Below are 26,282 nucleotides of genomic sequence, written 5' to 3'. Positions count from 1 at the left end.
CGAGGCCGCGCAGGGGGCGTAGCCTTCCCCATCCGGGGCCTTGCGGCAGGAAAAGGGGCGTGGCCAGCCGGGGCGCGCCCGCCCAATCCTCGCGTCGGGTGAGGCGGGCAGGGAGGGGGCGGGCGGTGGCGGGAGGAGACAACCAATGAAAGCGCGGCGCCGGGCGGCGCCTACCAATGGGAGAGCTCGGGAGGCGGGGCCTCTCGCGCGCAGGGAGGGGGCGGCGGGTGGCAGCGGCCGCGGCCGCCATCTTGTCGCGGAGGAGCCGAGCGGAGCGGGCGGGACCCGGCGGCGGGGCCTGGACAGCGACATTGGTGCGGGGCCGGGGGCGAGCCCGGGGGTCCTCGGAGGCTGCTCCGGGTTGAAGGGGCGCTGGGAGCCGGCCTCGGGGCCGGCCACTGCGGCCCCGCCTTGGTGGAGCCGGCGCCGGGCCTGAAGGGGCCGGGGGGGAGCCGTGAGGGGGAACCGCCCCCCCCCCGCACCCCTAGACCGGGACCCTCAGGATGGGAAGCGCGGGTCAGGATCGCGATCCCCGATCGGGGACCCCCGGGGATAGGGAACCCCCCCCACCCCGGGTGGGACCCCCGGGGATGGGGAACCCCCTCCCCGGTTAATGGGGAACCCCCGCAAGGGAGGCCCCGAGGGCGGGATCGCCCCGGGATGGGACCCCCGAGACCCCCGCGGGGCCCCCGGTGCTGGGAGCGCTCTCAGGGGCGGGGGGCAGTGCTGTGTCTGGGTCTGGGGGGTGCTGGTGTGGTCTGATGTCCCTTAGTGCCACCTCGCTGTCCCCAAGTGTCCATCCCGACCCTTCTGTGTGTCCCTCCATCCCTGCGTGTCGCCCTGTCCGTCCCTGGTGTCACCAGGGCTGTGACAACCAATGGGACAGCGCGGGCGCTGTCGCACCTGGTGGCCCCGCCCGTGACCCCATTCACCTGCTGTCACCCTCTGTGTCCCTGCTGTCACCCTGCATCATCCTCTCCATTCCTGCCTGTCCCTCGGTGCCACCTCCGGTGTCACCTGGTGTCACCTCCAGCATCATCCCCTATCCCTGGTGTCACCTCTCATCACCCTGTGTGTCACTGTGTCCTGTTCAGTGCCACCCTGTGTGTCACCCCCTGCTGTTGGTGACCTCAGGTCACCACAGATGTCACCTCTCGCCCTCCAGCATCACCCCGTGTCTCTCCCAGTGTCCCCACTGTCCCCAGCACTGTCCCAGTGTGACCATTCCTGTCCTCTGTCCCTGTCCCTAAATGTCCAGCTGACCCCTGGCTGTCCCCAAATGTCCAAATCCCGTCTGTCCCCAGATGTGCTCTGACCCCATCCTTGTCCCCAGATGTCCAGCTCCCCTCTGCCCACGGATATCCTTACCCTCTCTTTGTCCCCAGATGTCCCCATGTGTCCCCTGACTGTCCCTGCCCCCACCTGTCCCCTGACTGTCCCTGTCCCCTGACTGTCCCTGTCCCTAGCTGTCCCCTGATGTCCCCAGCTGTCCCTGACTGTCCCTGTCCCCAGATGTCCAGCTCCCCGCTGTCGAAGAAGCGCCGCGTCTCTGGGTCAGAGCCACCGACGGGCTCCAGCCGCGCCCCTGCCCCCGCCGTGTCCCCGAGCGTCACTCCCGCCAACGTGAGTGCCACCACCCCCTCCCGAGTGCCACCAGCCCTCCCGAGTGCCACCACCCCTCCTGAGTGCCACCACCCCTCCTGAGTGCCACCACCCCCTCCCGAGTGCCACCACCCCTCCTGAGTGCTGCCACCCCCTCAGGGACCCTGAACCACCCACGGGGGCTTTGTCACCATCTGGGGAGCCCCTGGTGTCATTGTCACCTCTGTGGTGCTCAGAGCTGCTGCTGGGGGCGTGGTGTCACCTGGTGTCACTTTGTGTCACCTGTGGGTCTTAGGAGTGGCGTGTGTCCCTTGATGTCCCCTTACTCTGCTCAGACTCATTTGCTGTCCCTTGTGGGGTCCCTCTTTGTCCTGAGAGTGACATTTGTCCCTCAGGTCCCCAACGTCCCCCCCACCATGGACAGTGTCACCCACAAGGTGTCACCAGCCCAACCGTTGTCACCACAGAGTGACACCACTCTGCCCCCCTTTGGGGGTCCTGCTCCTTGTCCCAGGGTGTCACAGCACCCATTGTCACCCTCAGTGTCCCCTGGTGACAGTGCTGTCCCCTCTGTCCCCAGGGAATGGCGAAGAACGGGGCCGAGGCCGAGATCGATGAGGGGCTCTACTCCCGCCAGCTGTGAGTGAGGGGGACACGGGGTGAGGGGGACATTTTGGGGTCCCCAAGGGGAATTTGGGGTCCCCAAGGAGGGTTTGGGGTCCCCAAGGGGTTTGGGATCCCCACAGACTTGGGGGGGGGCTCCCTGTGGAGTGGGAGAGTCCCTGTAGTTTGGGTTTTCTCCATGGATTTGGGGTTTTCTCATGGATTTGGGATCTTCCCATGGATTTGGAGTTTCCCTGTGGATTTGAGGTTTCTCCATAGTTTGGGGTTTCCTCATGGATTTGGGGTTTCCTCATGGATTTTGGGTTTCCCCATGGATTGGGGTTGGCCCTGTGAGTTGTGGGGTCCCCACAGATTTGGGGTTTCCCCATGGGTTTGGGAATGTGGCCTAGATTGGGGTTTTTTTCTAAGTTTGGGATTTTTATAAGTGTGGGGAGTTTTGTGGGATGAACTTGAGCTGGGGGAGCTCCACAGCCTTGAGGGGTTTCCCCTGAGATTTTTGGGTTCCCATTGAGATTTTTGGGTTCCCAATGAGATTTTTGGATTCCCAATGAGATTTTTGGGATCCCACTGAGATTTTTGGTGTTCCAGGAAGGTTTTTAGGGTCTTCATAGATTAGGGTTCTTTATGGATTTGGGATTTTCTATATATTTAGTGTTTCCTATAGATTTAGAGAGGTCTCATGGATTAGGGTTTTCCCATAAATTTATGGGTTTTTTTATAAATATAAAAGATTAAATGGGACACACTTGAATTGGGGGGGTTCCTCCAACCTTGACGCGTTTCCCCTGTGAGCTCTGAGTTCCCATGGAGTTTTTTGGGGTTCCCCCTGATATTTTTGGGGTTTTCCCCCCCTTCAGGTACGTGCTGGGCCACGAGGCCATGAAGCGCATGCAGACCTCCAACGTGCTGGTGTCGGGGCTGCGGGGGCTGGGCGTGGAGGTGGCCAAGAACCTGGTGCTGGGGGGGGTCAAATCTGTCACCCTGCACGACCCCCACCCCGCAGCCTGGGCCGACCTGGCCTCCCAGGTGCGTCCCTCTGGGGTTACCTGGGCTTTTTTTGGGGTTACCTGGGCTTTTTTTGGGGTTTTTTACCTTAAATTGTTGTTAATTGCTGCGTTTGGGGGCTGGAGTTTCTTCTGGGTGTAAGGGAATTTTGGAGGGAGGTTTATTTTGGGGGGTTTGGGGGTGGTTTGTGGTGTTTGGGGGGATTGTGGGGTGGTTTGGATGCGTTTTGGGGTGTTTTGAAGGTGGTTTGGGGTTGGTTTTGGGGATGTTTTGGGGTTTCTGACCCTCATTGCCCCCCAGTTCTACCTGCAGGAGGAGGACGTGGGGTGTTTGGGGAATGTTTTTGGGGTTGTTTGGGGGATGTTTTGGGGATGGTTTTTGGGTTGTTGTGGGGCTTGTTTTGGGGCTGGTTTTGGGGTTGTTTTGGGAATGTTTCTGGGGTTGTTTTGGGGATAGTTTGGTGATGTTTTGGGGTTGTTTTGGTGATGGTTTGGTGATGTTTTTGGGGATGTTTTGGGGACGTTTTTGGGGTTGTTTTTGGAGTTGTTTTGGGGATGTTCTTTTAGTTGTTTTGGGGATGTTTTTGGGGTTGTTTTGGGGCCGGTTTTGGGGATGTTTAGGGGGTTGTTTTGGGGATGTTTTTGGGGTTGTTTTGGGGCTGATTTTGGGATGTTTTGGGGGTTGTTTTGGGGACATTTTTGGGGTTGTTTTGGGGCTGGTTTTGGGGTTTCTGACCCTCATTCCCCCCAGTTCTACCTGCGGGAGGAGGACGTGGGGCGCAGCCGGGCCGAGGCGACGCTGCCGCGCTTGGCCGAGCTCAACTCCTACGTGGCTGTGAGCAGCACCCGGGAGCCTCTGTCCAAGGAGCTGCTGGGCACATTCCAGGTAACCTGGCACAGGTGTGCCCACCTGGGCACAGGTGTAACCCCCTCAGACAGGTGTGCCCACCTGGGGACAGGTGTGTCCCCTCAGACAAGTGTGCCACTTAGGGGGTTGGTGGAATCCAGGCAGGTGGCCCTGGTGAGCAAGGTGGGTGCCCAGGTGAGTGCCCAGGTGAGTGCCCAGGTGCCCTGTCCCACAGGTGGTGGTGCTGACCAACTCCCCGCTGGAGGAGCAGCTCTGGGTGGGCGATTTCTGCCATGACCACGGCATCAAACTGGTGGTGGCCGACACGCGTGGGCTCTTCGGGTGAGGGCAGGGGACACGGGGGTCCCTTTGGGGTCTCTTTTGGGGTGGATCCCTTTTGGGGTGGGATTTTTGGGGTGCATCTCTTTTGGGGTGGGTCCCTTTTGGGAAGGGTCCCTTTTTGGGGGGAATTTTGGGGTGGGTCCCTTTTGAGGTGGGATTTTTAGAAAGTTCCTTTCTAGGGTGGGGGTTTTATAGTGGATCACTTTTGGGGTGGGATTTTTAGGAGATTGTTCTCTGAGTTGGGATTTTAGGGTGGGAATTTTAAAGTAAATCTGTCTTGGGATGGGATTTTTGGGGCAGCTCCTTTTTGGGAGGGAAGATTTTAGTCTGTTCCTTTCTGGGGTGGAATTTTTGAGGTGAGGATTTTAGGGTAAATCCCTTGAGGGGAATTTTTAGGAGGTTCCTTTCCAGGGGTGGGATTTTGGGCTGGATCCCTTTTGAGGTTCAGCACTGACCCCCTCCCCCCTTGCAGGCAGCTGTTCTGTGACTTTGGGGACGACATGGTGGTGACAGACCCCAATGGGGAGCAGCCGCTCAGTGCCATGGTGTCCATGGTCACCAAGGTATGGGGAGGGGACAGCTTGGGGGTCCAGGGGGGTTTTGGGGTGTCCTGGTCCCCTCAGCACCCCTTGTGTCCCTTCATGGTGCCCCATGTCCCCAGGGGTGCATTGGGGAGGTTCCTGGGTGTCCTGGTCCCCTCTGGGTGAGGTCCCTTTTGGGTTCTTGGATGTCCCTGTGTCCCCCTCGTGGTGCTTTGTGCCCCCACTGTGTCCCCTGAGGCTGTCCAGTGTCCCCAGGGCTGTCCTGTGGAGGTTCCTGGGTGTCCCCCCTGTGTCCCCTCACGCTGTCCTGTGTCCCCAGGGCTGTCCTGGGGAGGTGACCTGCCTGGACGAGGCGCGTCACGGCTTCGAGACGGGTGACTTTGTCACCTTCACGGAGGTGGAGGGGATGGAGGAGCTGAACCGCTGCGGGCCTGTGGAGATCCGCGTGCTGGGTGAGCCCTGGCTGTGGGGTGCCCCCACCTGGGGGGTCCTTTTTGGGGTCTCTGATGTGCCTTGGGGGGTCCTTTTTGAGGTCTCTGAGGTACCTGGGGGTCCTTTTTGGGGTGCCCCAGACACCTGGATCTCTTTTTGGGGTGTCCCCAGGGCCGTACACGTTCAGCATCGGGGACACCAGTGGCTATGGGGACTACGTGCGGGGTGGCATCGTCACCCAAGTCAAGATGCCCAAGCACATCCACTTCGTGAGTGGCACTGGGAGCACTGGGAGGGCACTGGGAGGGACTGGGGGGCACTGGGAGGGACTGGGGGCACTGGGAGGGACTGGGGGGCTGGTGGGTTATACTGGGCTGTACTGAGCTATACTGGGTTGTACTGGACTGTGTTGGGTTATACTGGTGTATGCTGGGCTATACTGGGCTGTACAGGGTTATAGGGAGTTATACTGGGCTATACTGGATTATACTGGGCTGTACTGGCTTACGTTGGATTGTACTGGTTTGATATTGGGTTTACGTTAGCGTATACTGGGTTATACAGGACTGCATTGGTTTATACTGGGCTATACTGGTTTATACTAGGTTGTGCTGGGCTACAGGGGTTTATACTGGGCCCTACTGGTTTATACTGGTTTACACTGGTGTGTTTTCCGCAGAAACGGTTGCGGGAGGCGCTGGCCGAGCCCGAGATGATGGTGACGGATTTCGGGAAGGCCGAGAGGCCCTCGATGCTGCACTGGGCGTGGCAGGGCCTGCACCGCTTCCTGCGGCAGCACGGCCGTGCCCCGCGGCCCCGCCACCAGGTGGGGACACCGGGGGGACACCGTGGGGACAGCAGGGTGTGGGGACGTTGGGGATATGGGGGCCACCATGACCTGCCTCAACACAGTGTCCCTGGAGCCCTGTCACCAGCTGGTGACACTGGTGATGTTGAGGGTGTTTGGGACCCGAAGGCCACCATGACCTGCCCCATCATGGCCACCCTGAGGTGGTGACACTGGGGACATCGGGGGTGTTGGAGACATGGAGGCCACGAAGATCTGCTCTGACATAATGTCCCTGAGGCTCTGGTGACACTGAGGACATTGAGGGTGTTGGGGACATGGAGGTCACTGTGACCTGCCCCATCGTAGCCACCCCCAGGGCCCTGTCACCAGCTGGTGATGCTGGGGACATTGAGGGTGTTGAGGACGTGGAGGTCACCATAGCCCCACCAGAATTTGGGGACATCAGAGGGGTTGGGGGTGCTTGGGACTTGGAGGGACATTGGGGACATGGAGCCACTGGCTCCTGCACCAACAGGGACACCCACCACGGTCCCCCTATCTCTTGGGGACAGTGGTGACGTCATTTGGGGGTGTCACAGACTGCGGAGTGGCCTTTGGGATCACTGTAGCCCCACTGAGGCCATGGAGGCCACCAAGCCCTGCTCGTGGCCCGTCCCTGCTGTCCCCAGCACTGTTCCCAGCACCGTGTCCCCGTCCCTGTCCCCGGCAGGGTGACGCTGCCGAGGTGGTGGCCCTGACCAAGGAGGTGGCCGCAGGGGCCGAGCTGGACGAGGAGCTGGTGCGGGAATTGGCCTTCCAGGCCACCGGCGACCTGGCCCCGGTCAACGCCTTCATCGGCGGCCTGGCCGCGCAGGAGGTCATGAAGGTACCGTGTCCCCATGTCCCCAAGGCCACCTGGGGCCGCTGTCCCCGTGTGCCACAGCTGGAGCCGCTCAGTTGGCCCTGCCTGGGGTACCAGACTCGGTGTCTGTGTCCCCTGGTGTCCCCTGGGGTCACTGCAGTGTCCCTGAGGTGTTTGCTGGGGTTCCCCCGGGGTCGCTCCTTGTCCTTGTCCTTGTCCTGTCCCTGATGTGTCTGTCAGGGTCCTGGCCCTGTCCCTGACACATCACCCTGAGGTTGCTGCTTTGTCCTTGCCCTGTCCCTGATGTGTCCCTCAGGTCCCTGTCCCTGACACGTTTCCAGGTTCCTGTCCCTGACAGGTCCACCAGTGTCCCAGCCCTGTCCCTGACGTGTCCCCTGGGATGTCCCCAACGTGTCTCCCAGCGTTCTCTCCCTGATGTGTCCCCAGTATGTCCCTGATCCATTCCTTGGAATGTCCCTGATGTGTCCCCCAGGATTTCCATGGCCCTGTCCCTGGGCTGTCTCACTCTCTGATATGTCCTTGGCTTGTCGCTGTCCCAAATTGTCCCTGATGTGTCCCTGGGCTGTCCCTGTCCCCAGGCCGTGTCGGGGAAGTTCACGCCCATCACGCAGTGGCTTTACTTCGACGCGCTCGAGTGTCTGCCCGAGGAGAACCGCGACACGCTGCTCACCGAGGAGCAGTGCCGGCCGGTGAGGGGACACGGGGACACCTGGGGGGGCTGGGGGACACCTGGGGGGCTGGGGGACATCCCTGGGTGGTGTCACTTTGTGGGGTCATCGCTTGGAGGTTATTACTTAGGGGATCTCCATTGGTCACCCCATTGGGGACAGCAGGTGGTGGCCACCCAGCACCCATGGGTGGTCATTCTGTGAGGACACAGCCATGGCTGCTGTCACCCCTGAGTCCCCAGAGTGGTGGCTCTGCAGCCCCGGGGGTGTCCCCTGGCAGGTGACACAGCCAGGTGACGCCGGTGTCACATCGTCCCCAGCGCAACAGCCGCTACGACGGGCAGATCGCCGTGTTCGGGGCTGAGCTGCAGGCCAAGCTGGGTGCCCAGAAGTACTTTGTGGTCAGTGTCCCCAATGTCCCCAGTGTCCCCACCCGTGTTCTCTATCATCCATGAGTCTCAAGTTGTCACCTGTTCCTCAAATGTCACCAAGTTTCCTTTCATGAATTTACCAAGTGTCTCCTTTCCCACCCGCATGTCTCCAGCCCTCCTGGGCCACCCTAAGTGTCCCCATGTGTCCCTTCGGTGTCCCCTGGTGTCCTCACACGCTTCCTGATTGTTCTTTCAAGTCGTCTGCATGTCCTCAATGTCCCTCGTGTCCCTAACCGCACAGGGCACCTCCTGCTGCGTCCCCATGTGTCCCCAACCCTGTGGGCCACCTCGTGCTCTGTCCCCACATGTCCCCAACCCTGTGGGCCACCTCGTGCACTGTCCCCACGTGTTCCCACGTGTCCCCACGTGGCAGGTGGGGGCGGGGGCCATCGGCTGCGAGCTGCTCAAGAACTTTGCCATGGTGGGACTGGGCTGCGGCCCCGAGGGCAGCGTCACCGTCACCGACATGGACACCATCGAGAAGTCCAACCTCAACCGCCAGTTCCTCTTCCGGCCGTGGGACGTCACGGTGAGGGCTGGGAGTGACCCAAGGGTTGGCCAATGTTGGGTTGGCTATGCCAAGCTGGAGTGGGCCGGGAGGGAGAAGTTGGGGGACGATGAGGGGAAGAGTGTGGGGGGTCTGGAGAGGCAGGGCCACTGGGGGTTGATGCTGCCATTGAGTTGGCCAAGGTCAACAGTTGAGTTCCGTGCTCAACGTCAAGGATTGAGTTTTGTGCTCAACATCAAGGATTGAGTTCTGTGCTCAATGTCAGCGGTTGAGTGTCACGCTCAATGTCAATGCTTAAGTTTCTTGGCCAATGCCAATGGTTGAGTTTCTTGGCCAATGTCAACAGTTGAGTTTCTTGGCCATCATCAGCGGTTGAGTTTTGCGCTCAACATCACAGTTGAATTTTTTGGCCAGTGTCACCATTAGAGTTTCTTGGCCAACTTCAGCAGTTGAGTTTCTTGGCTGGTGTTTCAGGTTGAGTTTTGTGCTCATTTGTTTCTTGGCCAACATCAACAATCAAGTTTCATGCTCAGTATCGACTATTGAGTTTCTTTGCTATCATCGATGGTTGAATTTTCTGACCAACGTCAACAATTGAGTTTCGTGCTCAACGTCAACGGTTGAGTTTCTTGGTTAACATCAACAATTGAGTTTTGTGCTCAACGTCAATGGTTGAGTTTCTTAGCCAACGTCAACGATTGATTTTCCTGGTTAATATCAATGGTTGAGTTTTGTGCTCAATGTCAGCAGTTGAGTTTCTTGGCCAGTGTCACCGATAGAGTTTCTGAGATGTGTCGTTGCATTGGGAAAGGGGCGTGGCCTAGCAGGGCGTGTCCAGAGGGGCGGGGCTCACCTCCCAGCTGTTCCCCACCTGCAGAAGCTGAAGTCGGAGCGGGCAGCGGCGGCGGCGCAGGAGATGAACCCGGCGCTGCGCGTCAGCAGCCGCACCGACCGCGTGGGCCCCGACACCGAGCGTGTCTACGACGACGACTTCTTCGAGGGGCTGGACGGCGTGGCCAACGCGCTGGACAACGTGGATGCACGTGAGCACGGGGGGCTGGGGGCCACAGAGACCTCTGGGGGTGCTGGAGGGACCCTTGAGAGGCTTTGGAGACCCCTGGGGGCCTGGAGGACCTAGGGGGCTATGGGGACCCTTGGGGGGCTATGGGGATCCTTGGGGGGCTGCCCCATAGCCCCTGCTTGTGCCCCATATCTGAGGGTTCCCCACAGTCCCTGGGGGTGCCTCATATTTGGTGCTGCCCCATATCTGGGTCCCCCACAGCCCCTGGGGTGCCCCATAACCCCTAGAGATCTTAGGCAGCATGTACTGAGGGGTGTCTCATATCTCGGGGTACTCCATAGGCCCTGAGGGTGCCCAGTACCCCCTGGGGTGCCCTGTACCCCCTGGGGTGCCCCACAGCACCTGGCCATGCCCCATAACTGCCCCCCACCCCTGGGCAGGGCTGTACACAGACACTATCCCCTAGTCATGCCCCATATTTAGAGGTGCCCTTCAGCCCTTGGGGGTGCCCCACACCCCTTGGCCATGCCCCATAACTGCCCCCCACCCCCGGGCAGGGCTGTACATGGACCGGCGCTGCGTTTATTACCGGAAGCCGCTGCTGGAGTCGGGCACGTTGGGCACCAAGGGCAACGTGCAGGTGGTGATCCCGTTCCTGAGCGAGTCCTACAGCTCCAGCCAGGACCCCCCCGAGAAGGCCATTCCCATCTGCACCCTCAAGAACTTCCCCAACGCCATCGAGCACACGCTGCAGGTGCGTCCAGGTGTGCCCAGGGGCACCTGGCGGGTGTGGGGGGCACCTGGTGTGTTTGGCTGGAGGGTGCCCAGGTGGTTTTTTGGGGGGTTCCACATGGTTGGGTGGTGTTTGAGAGGTACTGGAGAGCACAGGGGTCCTGTTTTGGGGCATTCCAGACTCTGGGTTCCATGGTTTGGGGGATCTGGATCTGGGGTTGTGGTTTTGGGGGTCTTGGACACTGGAGTCATTCTTTTGGGGGGTCCTGGGTTCTGGTTTGGGGGATCCGGGACACTTGAGTCCCCATTTTGGGGATTTTGGATACTGGGTTCTAGTTTGGGGGTCTCCTGGGCACTGCAGTCCCCATTTTGGGGTGCCCCTGGTGCCAGGACCCCCCAGTGACACCCTCTTGTCACAGTGGGCACGTGACGAGTTCGAGGGGCTCTTCAAGCAGCCGGCCGAGAACGTGAACCAGTACCTGATGTGAGTGTGCGGGACAGGCACCCCAAATCCCACAGGAGTCCCCCAAATCCCACAGGAGTCCCCCAAGGACCCCAAGTTCCTGGAGGGGACCCTTCACCCCCATAACCCCTTGTACCACCATAGCCCCTGTGACCCCCCCCCCCCCAACCCCCTGCATCCCCTTTTCCCCAGTGACCCCAAGTTCCTGGAGTGCACCCTGTGACCCTCTTAAGCCCCTTTGACCCCCCCATTAACCCCTGCACCCCATTTCCCAGGGACCCCAAGTTCCTGGAGAGTACCCTTTACCCCTGTACCCCCCTAACCCCTGCACCCCCTTTTCCCCCAGGGACCCCAAGTTCCTGGAGCGCACGCTGCGCCTGGCGGGCACGCAGCCGCTGGAGGTGCTGGAGGCCGTGCAGCGCAGCCTGGTCAGCGACCGGCCCCGTGCCTGGCCCGACTGCGTGGCCTGGGCCTGCCGGCACTGGCACCGCCAGTACAGCAACAACATCCGCCAGCTGCTGCACAACTTCCCCCCGGGACAGGTGGGCACTGCTCGTTACCTCATTAGCATGATTAATTATCTCGTGAGCCCTGATTAGTCACCCCATTAACCCCATTAGTTACCCCATTAACCCCATTAGTTACCTCATTTACCCCCATTGCTTCATTTACCTCAACATCCGCCAGCTACTGCACAACTTCCCTCCAGGGCAGGTGGGCACTGCTCGTTATCTCATTAGCCTGATTAATTACCTCGTTAGCCCAGATTAATGATGCTATTAATGCCATTAGTTACCTTATTTAGCCCCATTGTTTCATTTACTTCTATCTCATTTACCCCAATATCCACCAGCTGCTGCACAACTTCTCCCCGGGACAGGTGGGAGAGCTTCATCAACTCGTTAATTAATTACCTCGTTAACCCTGATTAATTGCTCCATTAACCCCATTAGTTACCTTATTTACCCCCATTGCTTCATTTACCCCAACCTCGTTTACCCTGCCATCCACCAGCTGCTGCACAACTTCCCCCTAGGACAGGTGGGACTGCCTTAATTAATGTGTTAATTTAATTAATTACATTGTTAGCCCAGATTAATTACCCCATTAATCCCATTAGTTATCTCATTTACCCCAGTCAATTACCTCATTTACCCCAACAGCCACCAGCTGCTGCACAAATTCCCCCCAGGACAGGTGGGAGTGCCTTAATTAACTCATTAACCCGATTAATTACATTGTTAGCCCCAATTAATAACTCATTAGTTACCTCATTTACCCCAATATCTGCCAGCTGCTGCACAAGTTCCCCCTGGGACAGCTGGGAGTGTCTTCATTGCCTTGTTAGTTTAATCAATTACCTCTTTAGTCCTGATTAATTACCACATAAACGCCATTAACGACTTCATTTACCCCCATACCTTCGTTCACCCCAACACCTGCCAATTAATTACTTTATTAACCCTAATAATTACTTTATTTACCCCAATCTCATATACCCCAATATTCACCAAGACAGGGGAGCACCCCTTGATTACCTCATTAATCTAATTAGTACATTGTTAACATGAACAGTTGGCTCAGTCACTCCAATTAATAGCTCATTAAGCTCAATTAATGAACTCATTAATCCTGATTTTCTCCCTTTCTCCCCCAGAAAACGAACTCGGGGACCCTGTTCTGGTCGGGGCCCAAGCGCTGCCCCCACCCCCTCGTGTTCGACCCCGACAACGTGAGTGGGGTCACCTGGGGAGGGGACATCACCTGTGTCACCTGGGGAGGGGACATCATCACCTGGGTCACCTGGGGGAGGGGACATCATCACCTGGGTCACCTGGAGGAGGCGCTGTGTCACCTAGGGAAGGGGACATCACCTGTGCCCCATGGGTGCCCCATGGGTGCCCCATGAGTGCCACTCACTCTGAGTGCCACACCGTCACCTTTAGTTGTCACTCGTCACCTTTGGGTGTCACCTGTCACCTTTCAGTGCCGCCTTTATCCCCTTTGGTGCTGCGCTGTTAGTTTTAGGTGCCATCTGCCCCCTCTGAGTGCCACCTGCCCCCCGTGGGTGCCACCTCGGCCATTCTGAGTGCCACCTGCCCCCCGTGAGACCTCCTCGGCCATTCTGAGTGCCACCTGCCCCCCGTGGGTGCCACCTTTGCCCTGTGGGTGCCACCTTGGCCCTTCTGAGTGCCACCTGCCCCCCGTGGGTGCCACCTTTGCCCTGTGGGTGCCACCTTGGCCCTTCTGAGTGCCACCTGCCCCCTCTGAGTTCCACCTGCCCCCTCTGAGTGCCATCTGCCCCCTTCTGAGTGCCACCTGCCCCCCATGGGTGCCCCCCATGCCCTCTCTGGGTGCCACCCGTGCCCTGTGTCCCGCAGCCCCTGCACCTGGACTACGTGGTGGCGGCGGCGAACCTGTTTGCTCAGAGCTACGGCATCGCGGGCTCGCGGGACCGGGCGGCCGTGGCCGAGCTGCTGCGGCACGTCCGCGTGCCCCCCTTCGCGCCCAAGGCCGGCGTGCGCATCCACGTGTCCGACCAGGAGCTGCAGAGCGCCAACGCCGCCCTGGGTACGGCCTGCGGGGGCACGGGGGGCACTGGGAGAGGGGCTGGGGACACTGGGAGAGGGACTGGGGGCACTGGGGGGCACTGGGAGAGGGGCTGGGGGTGCTGGGAGAGGCACGGGGGGCAGTGGGGGGCACTGGGAGAGGGGCTGGGGACACTGGAGAACTGGGGGACATTGAGAGAGGGGCTGGGGGTACTGGGGGGGCACTTGGGAGAGGGGCTGGGGGTACTGGGGAGTACTGGGAGAGGGGCTGGGGGTCCCGGGGGTGCCAGGGGACTCCCACATGTAGGATGGGGGTGTGGGGCTCCCACATGTGCCCCTCTCTCCCTCCCCCCCCAACAGATGACGGGCGCCTGGAGGAGCTGAAGGCGTCGCTGCCCAGCCCCGAGGAGCTCCCGGGGTTCCGGATGTTCCCCATCGACTTCGAGAAGGTGGGTGCTGCCCCCCTGGGTGCTGCCCCCCTAAAAGCCCCCTTGGGTGCTGCCCCCACCTCCCTGGGTGCCCCCAACCCACCCTGGCTGTCCCCAGGACGATGACACCAATTTCCACATGGATTTCATCGTGGCCGCCTCCAACCTGAGGGCAGAGAACTACGACATCCCCCCGGCCGACCGCCACAAGGTGGGCACTGGGAGCACTGGGGGGGGACTGGGGGACCACTGGGGGACCACTGGGAGCACTGGGGGGGGACTGGGGGAGCACTGGGAGCACTGGAGAGGGACTGGGGGAGCACTGGGGGACTGCCAATACCACATTGGGTGAGGGTCTGGGGGGGACCTATGGAGTTGTTGTGGGGTGTCAGGGGTGCTGTGGGGTTTCTGTGGGTGTTGGGGGTGTTCTGGGGGTTGTTATGGGGCGCTATGGGGTTTTTATGGGTGCTTTGGGGTATTCCAGGGATTATTCTGGGATGTGTGGACTACACACAAAGCCCATATGGACCCCACCTAGGGGTTCTGTGGGACATTCAGGCTGGGTTTTGGGGCCATCTCCCAAACCCTAAATCCCTTTTTTTGTGTTCCCCAGAGCAAACTGATCGCAGGGAAGATCATCCCGGCCATCGCCACCACCACGGCAGCCGTGGTGGGCCTGGCCTGCCTGGAGCTCTTCAAGCTGGTGCAGGGGCACCGCCGGCTGAGCTCCTACAAAAACGCCTTCCTCAACCTGGCCCTGCCCTTCGTGGGCTTCTCCGAACCCCTCGCCTGCCCCCGCAACAAGGTGGGCACTGCCAGGGCTGGGGGGCAAGGGCACGGGGGGTTGGGGGTCACTGGGGGGCGGCCGGAGGGGGTTTGGGGTCACAGTGGGGCTGGGGTCACTCCCAGATAGGATTTGGGGTTGCAATGGGGCTGGGGGTCACTCCCAGATGGGATTTTGGGTCACAGTGGGGCTGGGGGTCACTCCCAGCGGGGATTTGGGGTCCCCCATGGCTCTGACTGTCCGCGCCGTGTCCCCAGTACTACGAGGTGGAGTGGACGCTGTGGGACCGGTTCGAGGTGCAGGGGCTGCAGCCCGACGGGCAGGAGATGACCCTGCGCCAGTTCCTCGCCTACTTCAAGGTACTGGGAGCAACTGGGAGGGGGGCAGGGGACAACTGAGGCACCTTGACCAAGACAGGAGTGCTGGGAAATGGGAAAGGTCAAGCCCTTGTGGTGGCCACTGTCCCCAAGGCCGCAGGGTTCCCGTGGTGGCCCATGTCCCCGAGCCCCGCTGACCCCTGTCCCCATGTCCCCACAGAAGGAGCACCGGCTGGAGATCACCATGCTGTCCCAGGGCGTGTCCATGCTCTACTCCTTCTTCATGCCGGCCGCCAAGCTGCGCGAGCGCCACGACCAACCGTAGGGACACTGGGGGACATGGGTGGGGTCCAGGGAAGGGACAGGACAGCAGGGTTGGAGGGAGGGCACAGCCCATGGCAGGGACGTGTCCTGGGGACAAGAATGCAGCCCTGTGGTTGGGGGGACATGTCCCAGGGGTGGGGACACTCCCTGTATGTGCCCATCCCTTTTGGGTGCTGGTGTGCCCTGGCACTCCCTGTGTCCCCTCTTGTCCCCACAGGATGGATGACCCATGCCACGTGTCCCTGCCATGTCCCCTTATGTCCCCCTGTCCCCATAGGCTGACAAGAGACTGTGCCCCACATCCCTACCCCATGTCCCCTGTCCCCACAGAATGATTGTGCCCCATGTCCCCTGTCCCTGCAGGGTGACTGTGCCCCGTGTCCCTGCCATGTCCCCTGCCCCTGCAGAATGACAGAGACCCTACCCCCTGTCCCTGCCATGTCCCCTGTCCCCACAGGATGACAGAGATCGTGACGCGAGTGTCCAAGAAGAAGCTGGGCCGCCACGTCAAGGCCCTGGTGTTCGAGCTGTGCTGCAACGACGACAGCGACGCCGACATCGAGGTGCCCTACGTGCGCTACACCATCCGCTAGGGGGCGCCTGGGCACGCCCCTCTGCACGGCCACGCCCCACACACAGGCCACGCCCTGTCACGCCCCGCCCCTCTCCCATAGTCGTTGTTGTGTCGGCCCCGCCCCCTGGGTGGGGGCGGGGTCTGGGGGCGGGGCGAGGGCCCCGCCCAATAAACATAGACCTTGGCAAAAAGGGGGCGTGTTTGAGTCACGTGGTGCGGGCACGGCCAGCATGTGACAGTGGTGACAAATGAGCCTGTGGTGGCACTGCCTTGGCTGGCCTGTGATAGTGGTGACAAATGAGCCTGTGGTGGCACTGCCTTGGCTGGCATGGGACAGCAGTGACAAATGACCCTGTGGTGGCACTGGCATGACCAGGACACGACAACAGTGACAAACAGTCCTGAGGGGACATTGGCCATGGTGGCACTGGCACAGCTGGCACCAGACGCTCATGAGAAATGACCCTGTGGTGGCACAGGGAGTGGCTTTATTGGGGGTGGGGACATGGGGGGACTCCACTCAGTCACGTGCGGGGCTCTATGTCACCTGCAAAGTTCTCAGTGTCACCCGCAGGTCTTGGGGACTCGCTGTCACCTACAGGCAGGTGCTGCTGTCCTCCATGTCACCAGTGGCAGCTGTGTCACCTGTGAAAGGTCAGCACTGCCCCGTGTCACTTCTGTCCCCATGGCACTGTGCTCCCGTGTGTCCCCGTGTCACCTGCAGACGTGTCCTCCTCGTTCTGGGTGTTCATTCACGCAGTCACTGAGGTCACTGTGCCACCCTCGGTGTCCTTGCTGTCCCCAGGGGTTCCCATGGGGGTCTGGCTGTCCCCACTGTCCCCAGCCAGGTGACGTTTCTGCTGCAGGAGCTGCCGGTACCGGGCGGCCGCAGCTTCCATGGTGGCCTGGAGCTCGGCCACCTCCACGGCCAGTGTCACCCCTGGGGACAGAGGGACACCAGGGGGACTGAGGAGGTCACGGGGGCCACGGCCTTTAGGCCCTCCCCAGTTTTGGGAACACCCCAGATTTGGGGCATTCCCCCCCATTCTTGGGCCCCTCTGGGTTTGGGGACCTTTGCTCGTTTTTGGGGATCCCCCCGCAGTCTCCCCCAGTTCCCTCCCAATCCCCCCCAGTCCTCACCCTTCTGGAAGCTTCCCTGGGCCTGTCGCAGACTGGGGGGCACCAGGACCCCAAACCAGCCCAGGGGGTCTGGGGGGAACCTGCTGAGGGTCTCCCCTTTTTCAGGGGCTCCCCGGCGCTGCCGCAGCCCTGGGGGAGAGAGAAAAGTCAGAGACCCCCCCCAAAACAACTGAGGGACCCCCCCCAACATCCACAGGACCCCTCAGAGCCCCCCCAGCACCCACAGGACCCCCCCCAGCTCCCCAAATTCCCCCCAGTTCCTCCCTTGCCCCCCCCAGCACCCATGGGTGACATCTCCAGATCCCCCAATCTGTCCCCAACACCCACTGGGGACCTTCTGGGGACCCCACACCCACAGGACCCCCCCTCCCAAGGGACCCCAGCCCCCTCCTCACCATCACCCACCCCCTGCTGGGGGTCGGGGTCCTCGGGGTCCCCCCCTGTTCCAGGCACCTCCTCAAAGTGGGGGCGTCCCTCTGGGTCCTGCCTGAGGGTGACACAGTGGGGACAGTGTCACCACTGTGCCCTGGTGTCACTTGGCCACCACAGGGACCTCCCAGCACTCCAGAGTCACCCCCACACTGGGGACATCAGTGTCACCCCCGTGTCGCCTCCCCAAACTAGGACACCCACTTGTGTTCCCCCCAGTGTGTCCCCAATGTCCTCATGTCACTCCCTGTGTCCCTGTCCCCTCCCTGAGTGTCCCCAATATCTCAGTGTCCCTCTCTGTGTCCCTGCCACCCCCCTCAGTGTGTCCCCAATGTCCTCATGTCCCTCCCTGTGTCCCTGTCCCCTCCCTAAGTGTCCCAAATATCCCGGTGTCCCTCTCTGTGTCCCTGCCACCCCCCTCAGTGTGTCCCCAATGTCCTCATGTCCCTCCCTGTGTCCCTGCCACCCCCCACTGAGTGTCCCCAATGTACCAGTGTCCCCCCAGTGTCCCTGTCCCCTCCCTGAGTGTCCCCAATGTCCTCATGTCCCTGCCACCCCCCACTGAGTGTCCCCAATGTACCAGTGTCCCCCCAGTGTCCCTGTCCCCCACCTGTGGCACACACGGACCCGGGGCACCATGGTGGCCCCGTACTGCAGGGACGAGACGCGGTGACAGCCCAGGGAGTAACGGGCCTGAGCCAGGGACAGCCACCCCTGCGGGGACATTGGGGACATTGGGGACACAGCACGGGGACAGCCACCCCTACACGGACACAGGGGAACACTGAAAGGGACAGAGGGACAGCCAGTTCTGGGGACACAGGGACACAGCGTTAGGCACAGTCACCTGGGGGGACAAGGGGCACTGTGGCATGTCCCTTTGTGTCCCCACAGTGGGTGACATGTCCCCTGAGTATGTCCAGGACAGGTGCTGTGTCCCCAGCCGTGTCCCCACAGCAGGGGACTGTCCCCATCTGTGTCCCCATAGGGTTGACCCATCCCTAGAGCAGGTGACACCCGCCAGGTGTGTCCCTGTGGCAGATGGCACCTCCTCAGACGTGTCCCCACGAGGGGTGGCATGTCCCTGCTGTGTCCCCATTGTGTCCCCTCACCTGCCGCAGGTGCTGCTCCAGCTGCTCCCGCCGCTGCTGCAGCAGCTCCAGCGCCTCCATCACCTCCAGCGCGGCCGCGTCCAGGGACAGCGACAGCGACCCTGGGGTGGGGGGACACGGCTCAGGACCCCAACCAACACCCGGAGGGACCCCACAGGCTCCTCCGAACCCACCAAAACCGTTCCCCCCGCAGAGGGACCGGCCCGGTGTCCCCACGGTGTCACCCGTGTCCCCAGGGACGCCCCCCAGACCCTCAGAGACCCCATCAAGACTCCTCCGGGCCCCCGGAAACCCGCTCAAAAAACCCTCGGGCTCCCTGAAACCTCCAAAACCACCCCAAAATCTTCCCAGTCTCCTGGAGACCCCCAGAATCCCCCCGAGACCCCTCCCCGAGTATCCCCGGGACCCCCGGAGCCCCCGGCCCTCACCGTCCATCGCCGCCCTCACCGCGGCCTCAGGCCCGGCCCTGCCTCGTCCAATCGCAGCCCGCCCCGGAACATCTCGACCAATCAGCGTTCGCGGCAGCCGAGGAGGCGGGGCCTGCCTGAGGACCAGCAGCTCAGCGGGGTGACGGCGACCAGGCCGCCATCTTGAGTAAGGGCGCAGCGTTTCCTCCCCTTTCCAGCAGCACCGCGAGCTCCCATTGGTCCGCCGGCGCTCGGCCAATGGGAGACGGCGGTGCTGGGAGGTGCCGGTGTGTGTGGAGCAGCGCGGAGCGACCGCCACCATGGTGAGGGGGCGCGGGGGATTGGGTCGGTGGTCCCGTGTCCCCCCCCGTGTCCCCCTGTCCCTCTCGTGTCCCTACCGTGTCCCCCCTGTCCCTATCGTGTCCCCTATCCCTCCATGGCGCCTCCAACCTCCCCTCCGTGTCCCCCATCCTCTCATTCCCATGCCCCCCACAGCGGCCCCTCCCCCCTGCCCAGTATCCCCACATCCCCCCTCACGCGTCCCTCACTCTTTGTCCGCTGTCCCCCGATGTCCCCGCTGTCCCCATCCCTCGATGCCGCCCCCTCAGCGCCCCCCATCCTGTCATTCCTCCATGTCCCCGTCACCGGACCCTTTCCCCGCAACCCCTCGTGTGTCACCTGTGGGTGTCACCTGTGGGTGTCCCCGTGTCGCAGCTGCGTCGCCAGGCCCGGGAGCGCCGGGAGTACCTGCAGCGCCGGGCCAGGGAGCAGCAGCAGCAGCGGCAGCGGGAGCGCAGGGAGAGCCTGCGGCGGGCGCTGGACGGTACCGGGGCACGGGGAGGGGGCGACACAGGGGCTGGGAGGGGGAACAAGGGCAGCCAGAGGGGTGAAGAGGGGCCGGGAGGAATCTGGGGGGGTTACAGGGTGTTTGGGAGGAATTAAGAGGTGGTAGAAGAGATTCCGGGTGTGTGAAAAGGGGGTTGGGGGCGGCAAAGGGGATTTGGAGGAGTTGAGGAGAGTTTGGGGGGGTCGAGAGGAGTTTAAGGGCGTTGAGGAATGTTTTGGGGTGTTTGAAAGGGGTGAAGAGATGAGATGGGGGTGCTGCGGGCACAGGGGGTTATTTGGGGCTGGGGTATTGGATTGGGGAGGGTTGGGGGTCCTGTCTGAGCCCCCCCGTTTCTCTCCCACCCCCAGAGAATCGGCTGCTGCCCACGGAGCTGCGGCACGAGGCGCTGGCCCTGCAGAAGGAGCTCGAGTTTGACTTCCAGGCACCGGGGGGTGAGAGAGGGACCCCCAAACTGGGGGAAAGGGACCCCCAAACCGGGGGTGGAGAGTGGGGAGAGGGACCCCCAAATCCAGGGGGGAGAATGGGGGGAGAGATGCCCAAATTGGGGGAGATTGGAACTTGCAAACCCAGGGATGGGGGACAGGAAAGACCCTTGATTGAGCTGAACCCTAAAATGGGGAGAGGAGAATCCAGAGACAGGACGGAGGCAGCCCAAAAAAAGATTTAAAAAAAGAGACTGGCCTCATTTTTAGGAATTTCCTCAAATTCTCTGAGGATTTTTAAATTTTCCAGATAAGATTAAATTCACCCCGAAATGAGGGGGGGGTTGCACCAACACTCACAGTCTGGGCTGCACCCCAAATTTGGGCCTTGTTCTCCCTACAATGAGCTGTGAATCCCACAAAATGGGAATTAAACCCCCAAAATCCCCCTAGAACCATCACTGGATTGACCCCAATGACCATGGGGTGGGTGTGGCTGCAGTGGGCGGGGCTGGGAATGCAGGGGGCGTGGTCTGACAAAGCCCTGCCCCCAGAGACAGATAACAGCCAGGATGATGAGTACAAGTGGGCGGGGCTGGAGCCCCCCAAGGTGATGGTGACAACTTCCCGCGACCCCAGCGCTCGCCTGAGGCTCTTTGCCAAGGTGGGTGTGGCCAGGTTTGGGTGTGGTCCGTGTGGGTGTGGCTAAAGCTGGGTGGGGCTCTGAGGTAGGCGTGGCCCAGCCTTAGCACCCTGACCCCACCCTGTGCCTGTTCTTATGGGGGTGTGGCCTCAATGAGAGGTGGGACTTTTGGTGGGTGTGGTTGGAAAGTGGGAGGGGATTGTTTGCCCCCACCCCTTGGGGGCTGAGCCAATACTGGGCAGTAAAACCCATAGGAGTGGGAGGAGTCTTTGTGGGTGTGGTCTGAAAGTGGGTGTGGCTCTTAGTGACCCTCAAATATGAGAAGGGGCGTGGCCAGGGATGGGTGTGCTGTGTCATGGTTTAAGCCTGGCACAATACCAGTGCCCCCACGAGAACACCTACTTCCCTGGCACCTACTGTGAGATATGATCAGAGACAGAGCAAAGCAGGCTCCAACTTAAGGTTAAAAGGAAAAAAAAAACATTTATTAACCTACAACTACAAAGGAAGACACACAAAACACAATAGAACATAAGATGAAAACCTTCCAAAATTCTTCCTCCTCCCCCCACCAAATTTCCAATTTCATTGCCACCCTTCAGACAATCGATTCTCAGTCTCTCGAGGAGAGAGAAGTCCCTCTTGCGCCACACGCCTTCCATGTCCAGTGCTCTCACCACTGCACATGGATCAGAGCTGCTTCTGGGGTTTTTCATTTTAAGGATACTTTGACCAGTTCCAAAGGGAGCACAGTCCTTCTCCTTCTGGGACACTTGTCCCCCCCAAATTTCACCCCCTGGGGCCGAGGGGTCTCTTGAACAGAGATCGTCTTCTTCTTCTTCTCTTCTTCGAAGTGGAGGGCACCACCACACCCTCCTCACCCATCGTCTCTGTTCACTCCTCCACATCACTGCACTCTCTTGGCTCTGAGCCATCGCCTCCCCCTAGAACGCAGTCTCTGTGGCACAGAAACACCCGTGGTTCTGCTGTGGCTACACAAGAAAAGTCCAGCCCAAAGCCACTCCATCATCTCCTCCCACCTAGAATTTTCTCAACATCTTCTCAATCTCAACAGCTTCTCAATCTCATCAACTTCAGGAGGACTCAGCTTTTGCAAGGTTCTCATCTTCCTCAGAGGGGTTAAAAGTCCCGAGCTCTCTCTCTCTGCCGGTTTACTTCGTCAACTCCCACACTTGGCTGCCCTGCTGGGCACCCCCCCCTTCTCCTTCACGCCGGGCCACTATCACAGCCGCCACAGGCACCGGCTCTGTCTCTCTCTCCCTCGCAGGGGGGGTGGGGGAATGGAGGATGGCTGCCCGAAGCCCTTGCAATGTTCTCCTCCACCCTTGGGCCCAGGCCTGTCCTACCTCTCTCTGGCCACATGGCTCCCCTCCCCCCCTGCCCAGCCAAAGGAGCTGGGCAGGGGGGTCTACTCACTCTCAAGCGGGACTCCAAGAGGAAGTTCCCCTGGGAGATCACAGCTTTTAACCCCTGTGTTCTCAGAGGCGTATCCTGCCCTCAGTGGACAAACCAGGTGCCAATATTAAATCTGAACACTGATGGATGCCCACACCACAAAAAACTCATTCTTTCAACCACGCACATTGTCACATGTGCTGGGGGGACAGAGAGAGACACAGGGACACGAGGGGGGTGATTTGGGGGACATGGGGGAGGTGACCTGGGGATACAGTGGGGGTGGTCTGGGGGACATGGGGGAGGTGACTTGGGGACATGGGGGAGGTGATCTGGGGGACATGGGGGAGGTGACTTGGGGACATGGGGGAGGTGATCTGGGGGACATGGGGGAGGTGATCTGGGGACACAGTGGGGGTGGTTTGGGGGACCCGGTGACGCCGTAGTGGCACAAGCGGGAGGACGCTGGGTGAAGGGGTGAAACAAACAGGGCGTGGCAGGGCTGTCAGCGAGCCCTCCCCGTGTCCCCGTGTCCCTGTCTCCAGGAGCTGTGCCTGCTGCTGCCCGGGGCTCGCCGCATGAACCGGGGCCGTGCCGAGCTGGGCGCGCTGGTGGCGGCGTGCCGGGCCGCCGGCGTCACCGACCTGCTGGTGCTGCACGAGACCCGCGGGCGGCCCGGTCAGTGCCACTGCTGGGGGCTGGGGGCACCTTTGGGGTCTCTGCTGGGAGGGGAGGGGCTGAGGGGGTGCCTGGGGAAGGGGGAGATAGAGCAGAGATAAGGGATTCATTGATAAAGTAGGGGTTTGTTAAAAGGGTCTCCTCAATGGATCCAGCTTGGGCAGCACAAGAGCCCAGCTAGGGCAGCTGCACCCAAGGTGAACCAAAATGATCACAAAATGAACCCAAGATGGACCAAAATGGTCACAAAATGAACCCAAGATGGACCCAAATGGTCACAAAATGAACCCAAGATGGACCCAAATGGTCACAAAATGAACCCAAGATGGACCCAAATGGTCACAAAATGCAAAACTGGTCACAGGGTCACTCATTTTTATAAGTTGTGCTCCATTTGCATATTGGAGTTTATTGTCCAATTATAGCTTTAGGTTATGGAGTTCCATCTTGTTTGTTTTTCTCTTTTCAGTCCAAATTCGTTATGCTTTTGGGCCTGAGATTTGAATCATTTGTCCTTGGTCCCCAGCTAGAGAAGGAATTGTTTTGTGTCGTGGTCTGTGCAGAGAGCTCACCAACATTTAATGCCAAGCTCAGACCCACACACCAAAGCAGCACAGAATCTAAAAAACATAAAAGCTAAAACCACAGACAAGGGGAGTGGGTGGGGCTAACCCTGAGGGGTGTGGCCTGTTTGTGGGTGTGTCCTGATCAAGCCCCACCCCCCAGATGGGCTGACCGTGTCCCACCTGCCCCACGGCCCCACTGCCCACTTCACCCTGAGCGGGGCCGTGCTGCGCCAGGAGGTCGGGGGGCTCGGGGGGGCCCCGCTGGCCGCCCCCCACCTGCTGCTGCTGCGTCTGGATTCCACTCTGGGAAAAAGGGTAGGGCCAGGGGGGCCTGGGGAGCATGGGGGGGGGACATTGGGGACGTGGGGGGGACACTGGGGACATGGCAGGGACACTGAGGACGGGGGGGAAAGGAGGGACACACACTTGGGGATGGGGGGGGTACATGGGGGAGGAAATGGTGGCACTGGGGAGGAACATGGGAGGTCCCGAGGTGGGGTGACCCCCTCCCTGTCCCCATCCCTGTCCCCCCTAGGTCGGAACCATCCTGAAGCACCTGTTCCCTGTTCCCCGTCCCGACAGCCGCCGCGTGGTGACCTTTGCCAACGAGGATGACGTCATTTTAGTGCGGTGAGTGACACGTGGGGACATGGACAGACCTACCCCCCCCCCCCACCACCACCCTGGGCCCCTCTGACACCCCCTCCCCACAGGAACCACATCTACCGGCGCCGGGGGCGGACGGTGGAGCTGGAGGAGGTGGGACCCCGCTTCCAGCTGAGGCGTGAGTGTCCCCTATGTCCCCAACAGCCCTTAAAGGGTCCCCACGTGTCGCCAAATGTCCCAACCCTCCCCACATGTCCCCCCCAGCCTACCTGATCCGCCTGGGGACCCTGGACCAGGGGGATGCAGCCGACGTGGAGTGGCGCTGGCACCCGTACACGGCCACGGCCCCCAAGCGCCGCCTGCTCAGCGCCACCTGAGCCCCTCAGGATCCCCCCTGAGCACCTGGAGACCCCCCCCAGGTGGGACCCACCTGCACACCTGAGACCACCTCGGCAGCTGAGAGCCCTCTGGACTGGCCTAGGCACGGCTGGGTTTCTCACAATCAGTTTTTATTTGTCATAATAAATCGGTTTTGTCTATATTGGGTTCTGTAAGGATCAACCGGGTTCTGCTGCGGTCCCTCCTCTGTGGGGGGGCCCAGGGATCCGGACCCCCCCTCACACCCGGGACCACTCGGCCGGAGGGTCCCGCGGGCCCTTGGGCTTCCCGATACGGAAATTAAACCCTGGGGGAGGAGCAGGGGGTCAGTGAGGGGGGCCTGGACATGGGTGTCCCACTCTGAACCCCCCCAGGACCCCTCCCAAACCCTTCCCAGACACCGAGACCCCCCCACCAAGGACACCTTGGACCCCCATGCTCACCCAGGCAGGGGCTACTGCCCATGTCCGCAGGGGGGGTCACGACCTCGTAGGCGCCATCCGAGGGTCTGGGGGAGCCTGGGGGGGACCAGGGTCAGAATTATCGATCCTGGGGACACCTGAGCCCCCCAAACCCCCCCAACGCCCCCCACTCACCTGCCGGGCTGGGGGAGGGGCGGCGCACGGGGCTGCCCGGGAGCGAGCACGTGCCCGAGGGGGCGGAGTCTCGTCCGAAGGAGGCGTGGTCTCTTCCCAAAGGGGAGGGGCCTCTCCCTGCGGCCCCGCCCCCCCGGCGGGGTTTGTTGACCACGGCGTAGGTGACATCCATGGCGGGGGGCGCGGGGGGCTCGGCCGGTACCGAAACGCTCCTGGAGGGGGGGAAGGGGAGGGGTGGCGGGGGCAGGGACACCTGTCCCCCTGTCACCTGTCCCCGCTGGGAGCACTCACCTGAGCAGGGCGGGCCGCAGAGCCCGGCGGGCGACGGCGTCCTGGTACAGGGGGGGCTGGGGAGGCAGGGGGTCACCTGCGGCCCCCCAGACGGGGGCGGCCGGAGCTCCCGCGCACCTCTCGGGGCCCCCCAAGCTCTTGGGGTCCCCCCAGACCGTCCGGGTCCCTTCTTTCACTTCCCCTTTCCGGGGGCAGGAAGTGCCGCGGCCGCCCTCGTGCCCCCACCCCGCCCCGGATGCTCGCGGCCCCCCGAGCTCGGGGCTGGCCTCCCCCAGGAGCGGGGTCCCCCTCTCACCTGGAGCCCGCGGGCCAGGCTGAGGTGGCCGGGGGGCGGCGGAGGTGCCATGGGGGTCCAGGGGGGCTCTCACCTGTGTGGGGCACGGAGGGGACCTGGGGGGTTTTCAGTGCCCCCGGGTCCCGCCCCCGGCTGGAGCCCCACCCCTGGGCTGGACCCTAAAACTGCCCTGGGAATTCCCTGTGGGAATCTATCCACACTGCAGCCTGTTTTAGGGCTCTGTGGGGCTACTTGGGGTCACTATTGCCCCTGCAGCGCGTCTGGGCGGGCTCTATAGACCCTCCAGAGCCTCTGTAGAGATTCTGAGGGTCCTTATGGACCTTACAGTCCCTGCATGGGTCCCCTAAAGCTCTTCGGGGGTGCCTATAGAGTTTTTGGGGTCCCCCGGATCCTCCCCGGTGTGTCTGTGGCTCCCTGGGGCTCACCCGGGGGCGCTAAAGGCGCGATGGGGCCGTGCAGGGGGGTCACAGGGGTGCCCCAGACATTGAGGGGTCCCTTTCCCTTCTGTCCCCTCCCATGAGGCGGAGTCCCGACCCCACTACTATGTGACGTCACAGGGAGTCATGAGGGAAGGAGGTGGAGCGGGAGAAC

At 61.3% G+C, this 26,282-nt stretch overlaps 4 protein-coding genes across 4 annotated transcripts; 2 read left to right on the top strand and 2 right to left on the bottom strand.

Moving 5' to 3' along the window:
* Positions 1 to 213: 213 nt before the first annotated feature.
* UBA1 (ubiquitin like modifier activating enzyme 1) lies at positions 214 to 16,057 on the top strand. The gene is made up of 26 exons (XM_050984374.1): positions 214 to 314; positions 1,513 to 1,623; positions 2,183 to 2,241; positions 3,084 to 3,252; positions 3,982 to 4,116; positions 4,313 to 4,419; positions 4,892 to 4,982; positions 5,281 to 5,413; positions 5,565 to 5,662; positions 6,073 to 6,219; positions 6,914 to 7,069; positions 7,645 to 7,755; positions 8,055 to 8,135; positions 8,539 to 8,694; positions 9,551 to 9,716; positions 10,252 to 10,448; positions 10,846 to 10,910; positions 11,236 to 11,431; positions 12,547 to 12,621; positions 13,271 to 13,460; positions 13,799 to 13,887; positions 13,985 to 14,077; positions 14,480 to 14,671; positions 14,908 to 15,009; positions 15,188 to 15,288; positions 15,749 to 16,057. The coding sequence occupies exons 2-26, from the start codon at positions 1,513 to 1,515 to the stop codon at positions 15,882 to 15,884; spliced, it is 3,156 nt and encodes a 1,051-aa protein (XP_050840331.1). The 5' UTR covers positions 214 to 314; the 3' UTR covers positions 15,885 to 16,057.
* A 257-nt stretch (positions 16,058 to 16,314) lies between these two features.
* CCDC115 (coiled-coil domain containing 115) lies at positions 16,315 to 19,135 on the bottom strand. The gene is given in 7 exon segments (XM_050984567.1): positions 16,315 to 16,805; positions 17,006 to 17,134; positions 17,401 to 17,492; positions 18,045 to 18,148; positions 18,547 to 18,647; positions 18,975 to 19,074; positions 19,076 to 19,135. Coding segments are annotated over 7 exon segments (774 nt in total). The 3' UTR covers positions 16,315 to 16,617.
* A 15-nt stretch (positions 19,136 to 19,150) lies between these two features.
* On the top strand, positions 19,151 to 24,672 carry IMP4 (IMP U3 small nucleolar ribonucleoprotein 4). Its single transcript, XM_050984554.1, has 9 exons — positions 19,151 to 19,276; positions 19,668 to 19,776; positions 20,148 to 20,231; positions 20,777 to 20,886; positions 22,827 to 22,959; positions 23,686 to 23,840; positions 24,061 to 24,155; positions 24,239 to 24,309; positions 24,396 to 24,672. Exons 1-9 carry the CDS (start codon positions 19,274 to 19,276, stop codon positions 24,506 to 24,508), a joined length of 873 nt encoding a protein of 290 aa, XP_050840511.1. The 5' UTR covers positions 19,151 to 19,273; the 3' UTR covers positions 24,509 to 24,672.
* Positions 24,620 to 25,853, bottom strand: LOC127060655 (tyrosine-protein phosphatase non-receptor type 18-like). Its single transcript, XM_050984599.1, has 5 exons — positions 25,692 to 25,853; positions 25,397 to 25,452; positions 25,106 to 25,317; positions 24,953 to 25,027; positions 24,620 to 24,816 (listed from the first exon to the last, which is right to left on the bottom strand). Exons 1-5 carry the CDS (start codon positions 25,740 to 25,742, stop codon positions 24,749 to 24,751), a joined length of 462 nt encoding a protein of 153 aa, XP_050840556.1. The 5' UTR covers positions 25,743 to 25,853; the 3' UTR covers positions 24,620 to 24,748.
* Between the last annotated feature and the right edge of the window lie 429 nt (positions 25,854 to 26,282).

The sequence above is a fragment of the Serinus canaria genome, chromosome 25 (assembly GCF_022539315.1).
Source record: "Serinus canaria isolate serCan28SL12 chromosome 25, serCan2020, whole genome shotgun sequence".
Classification (NCBI taxonomy): domain Eukaryota; kingdom Metazoa; phylum Chordata; class Aves; order Passeriformes; family Fringillidae; genus Serinus; species Serinus canaria.
This window is presented reverse-complemented; position numbering and strand designations above follow the sequence as displayed.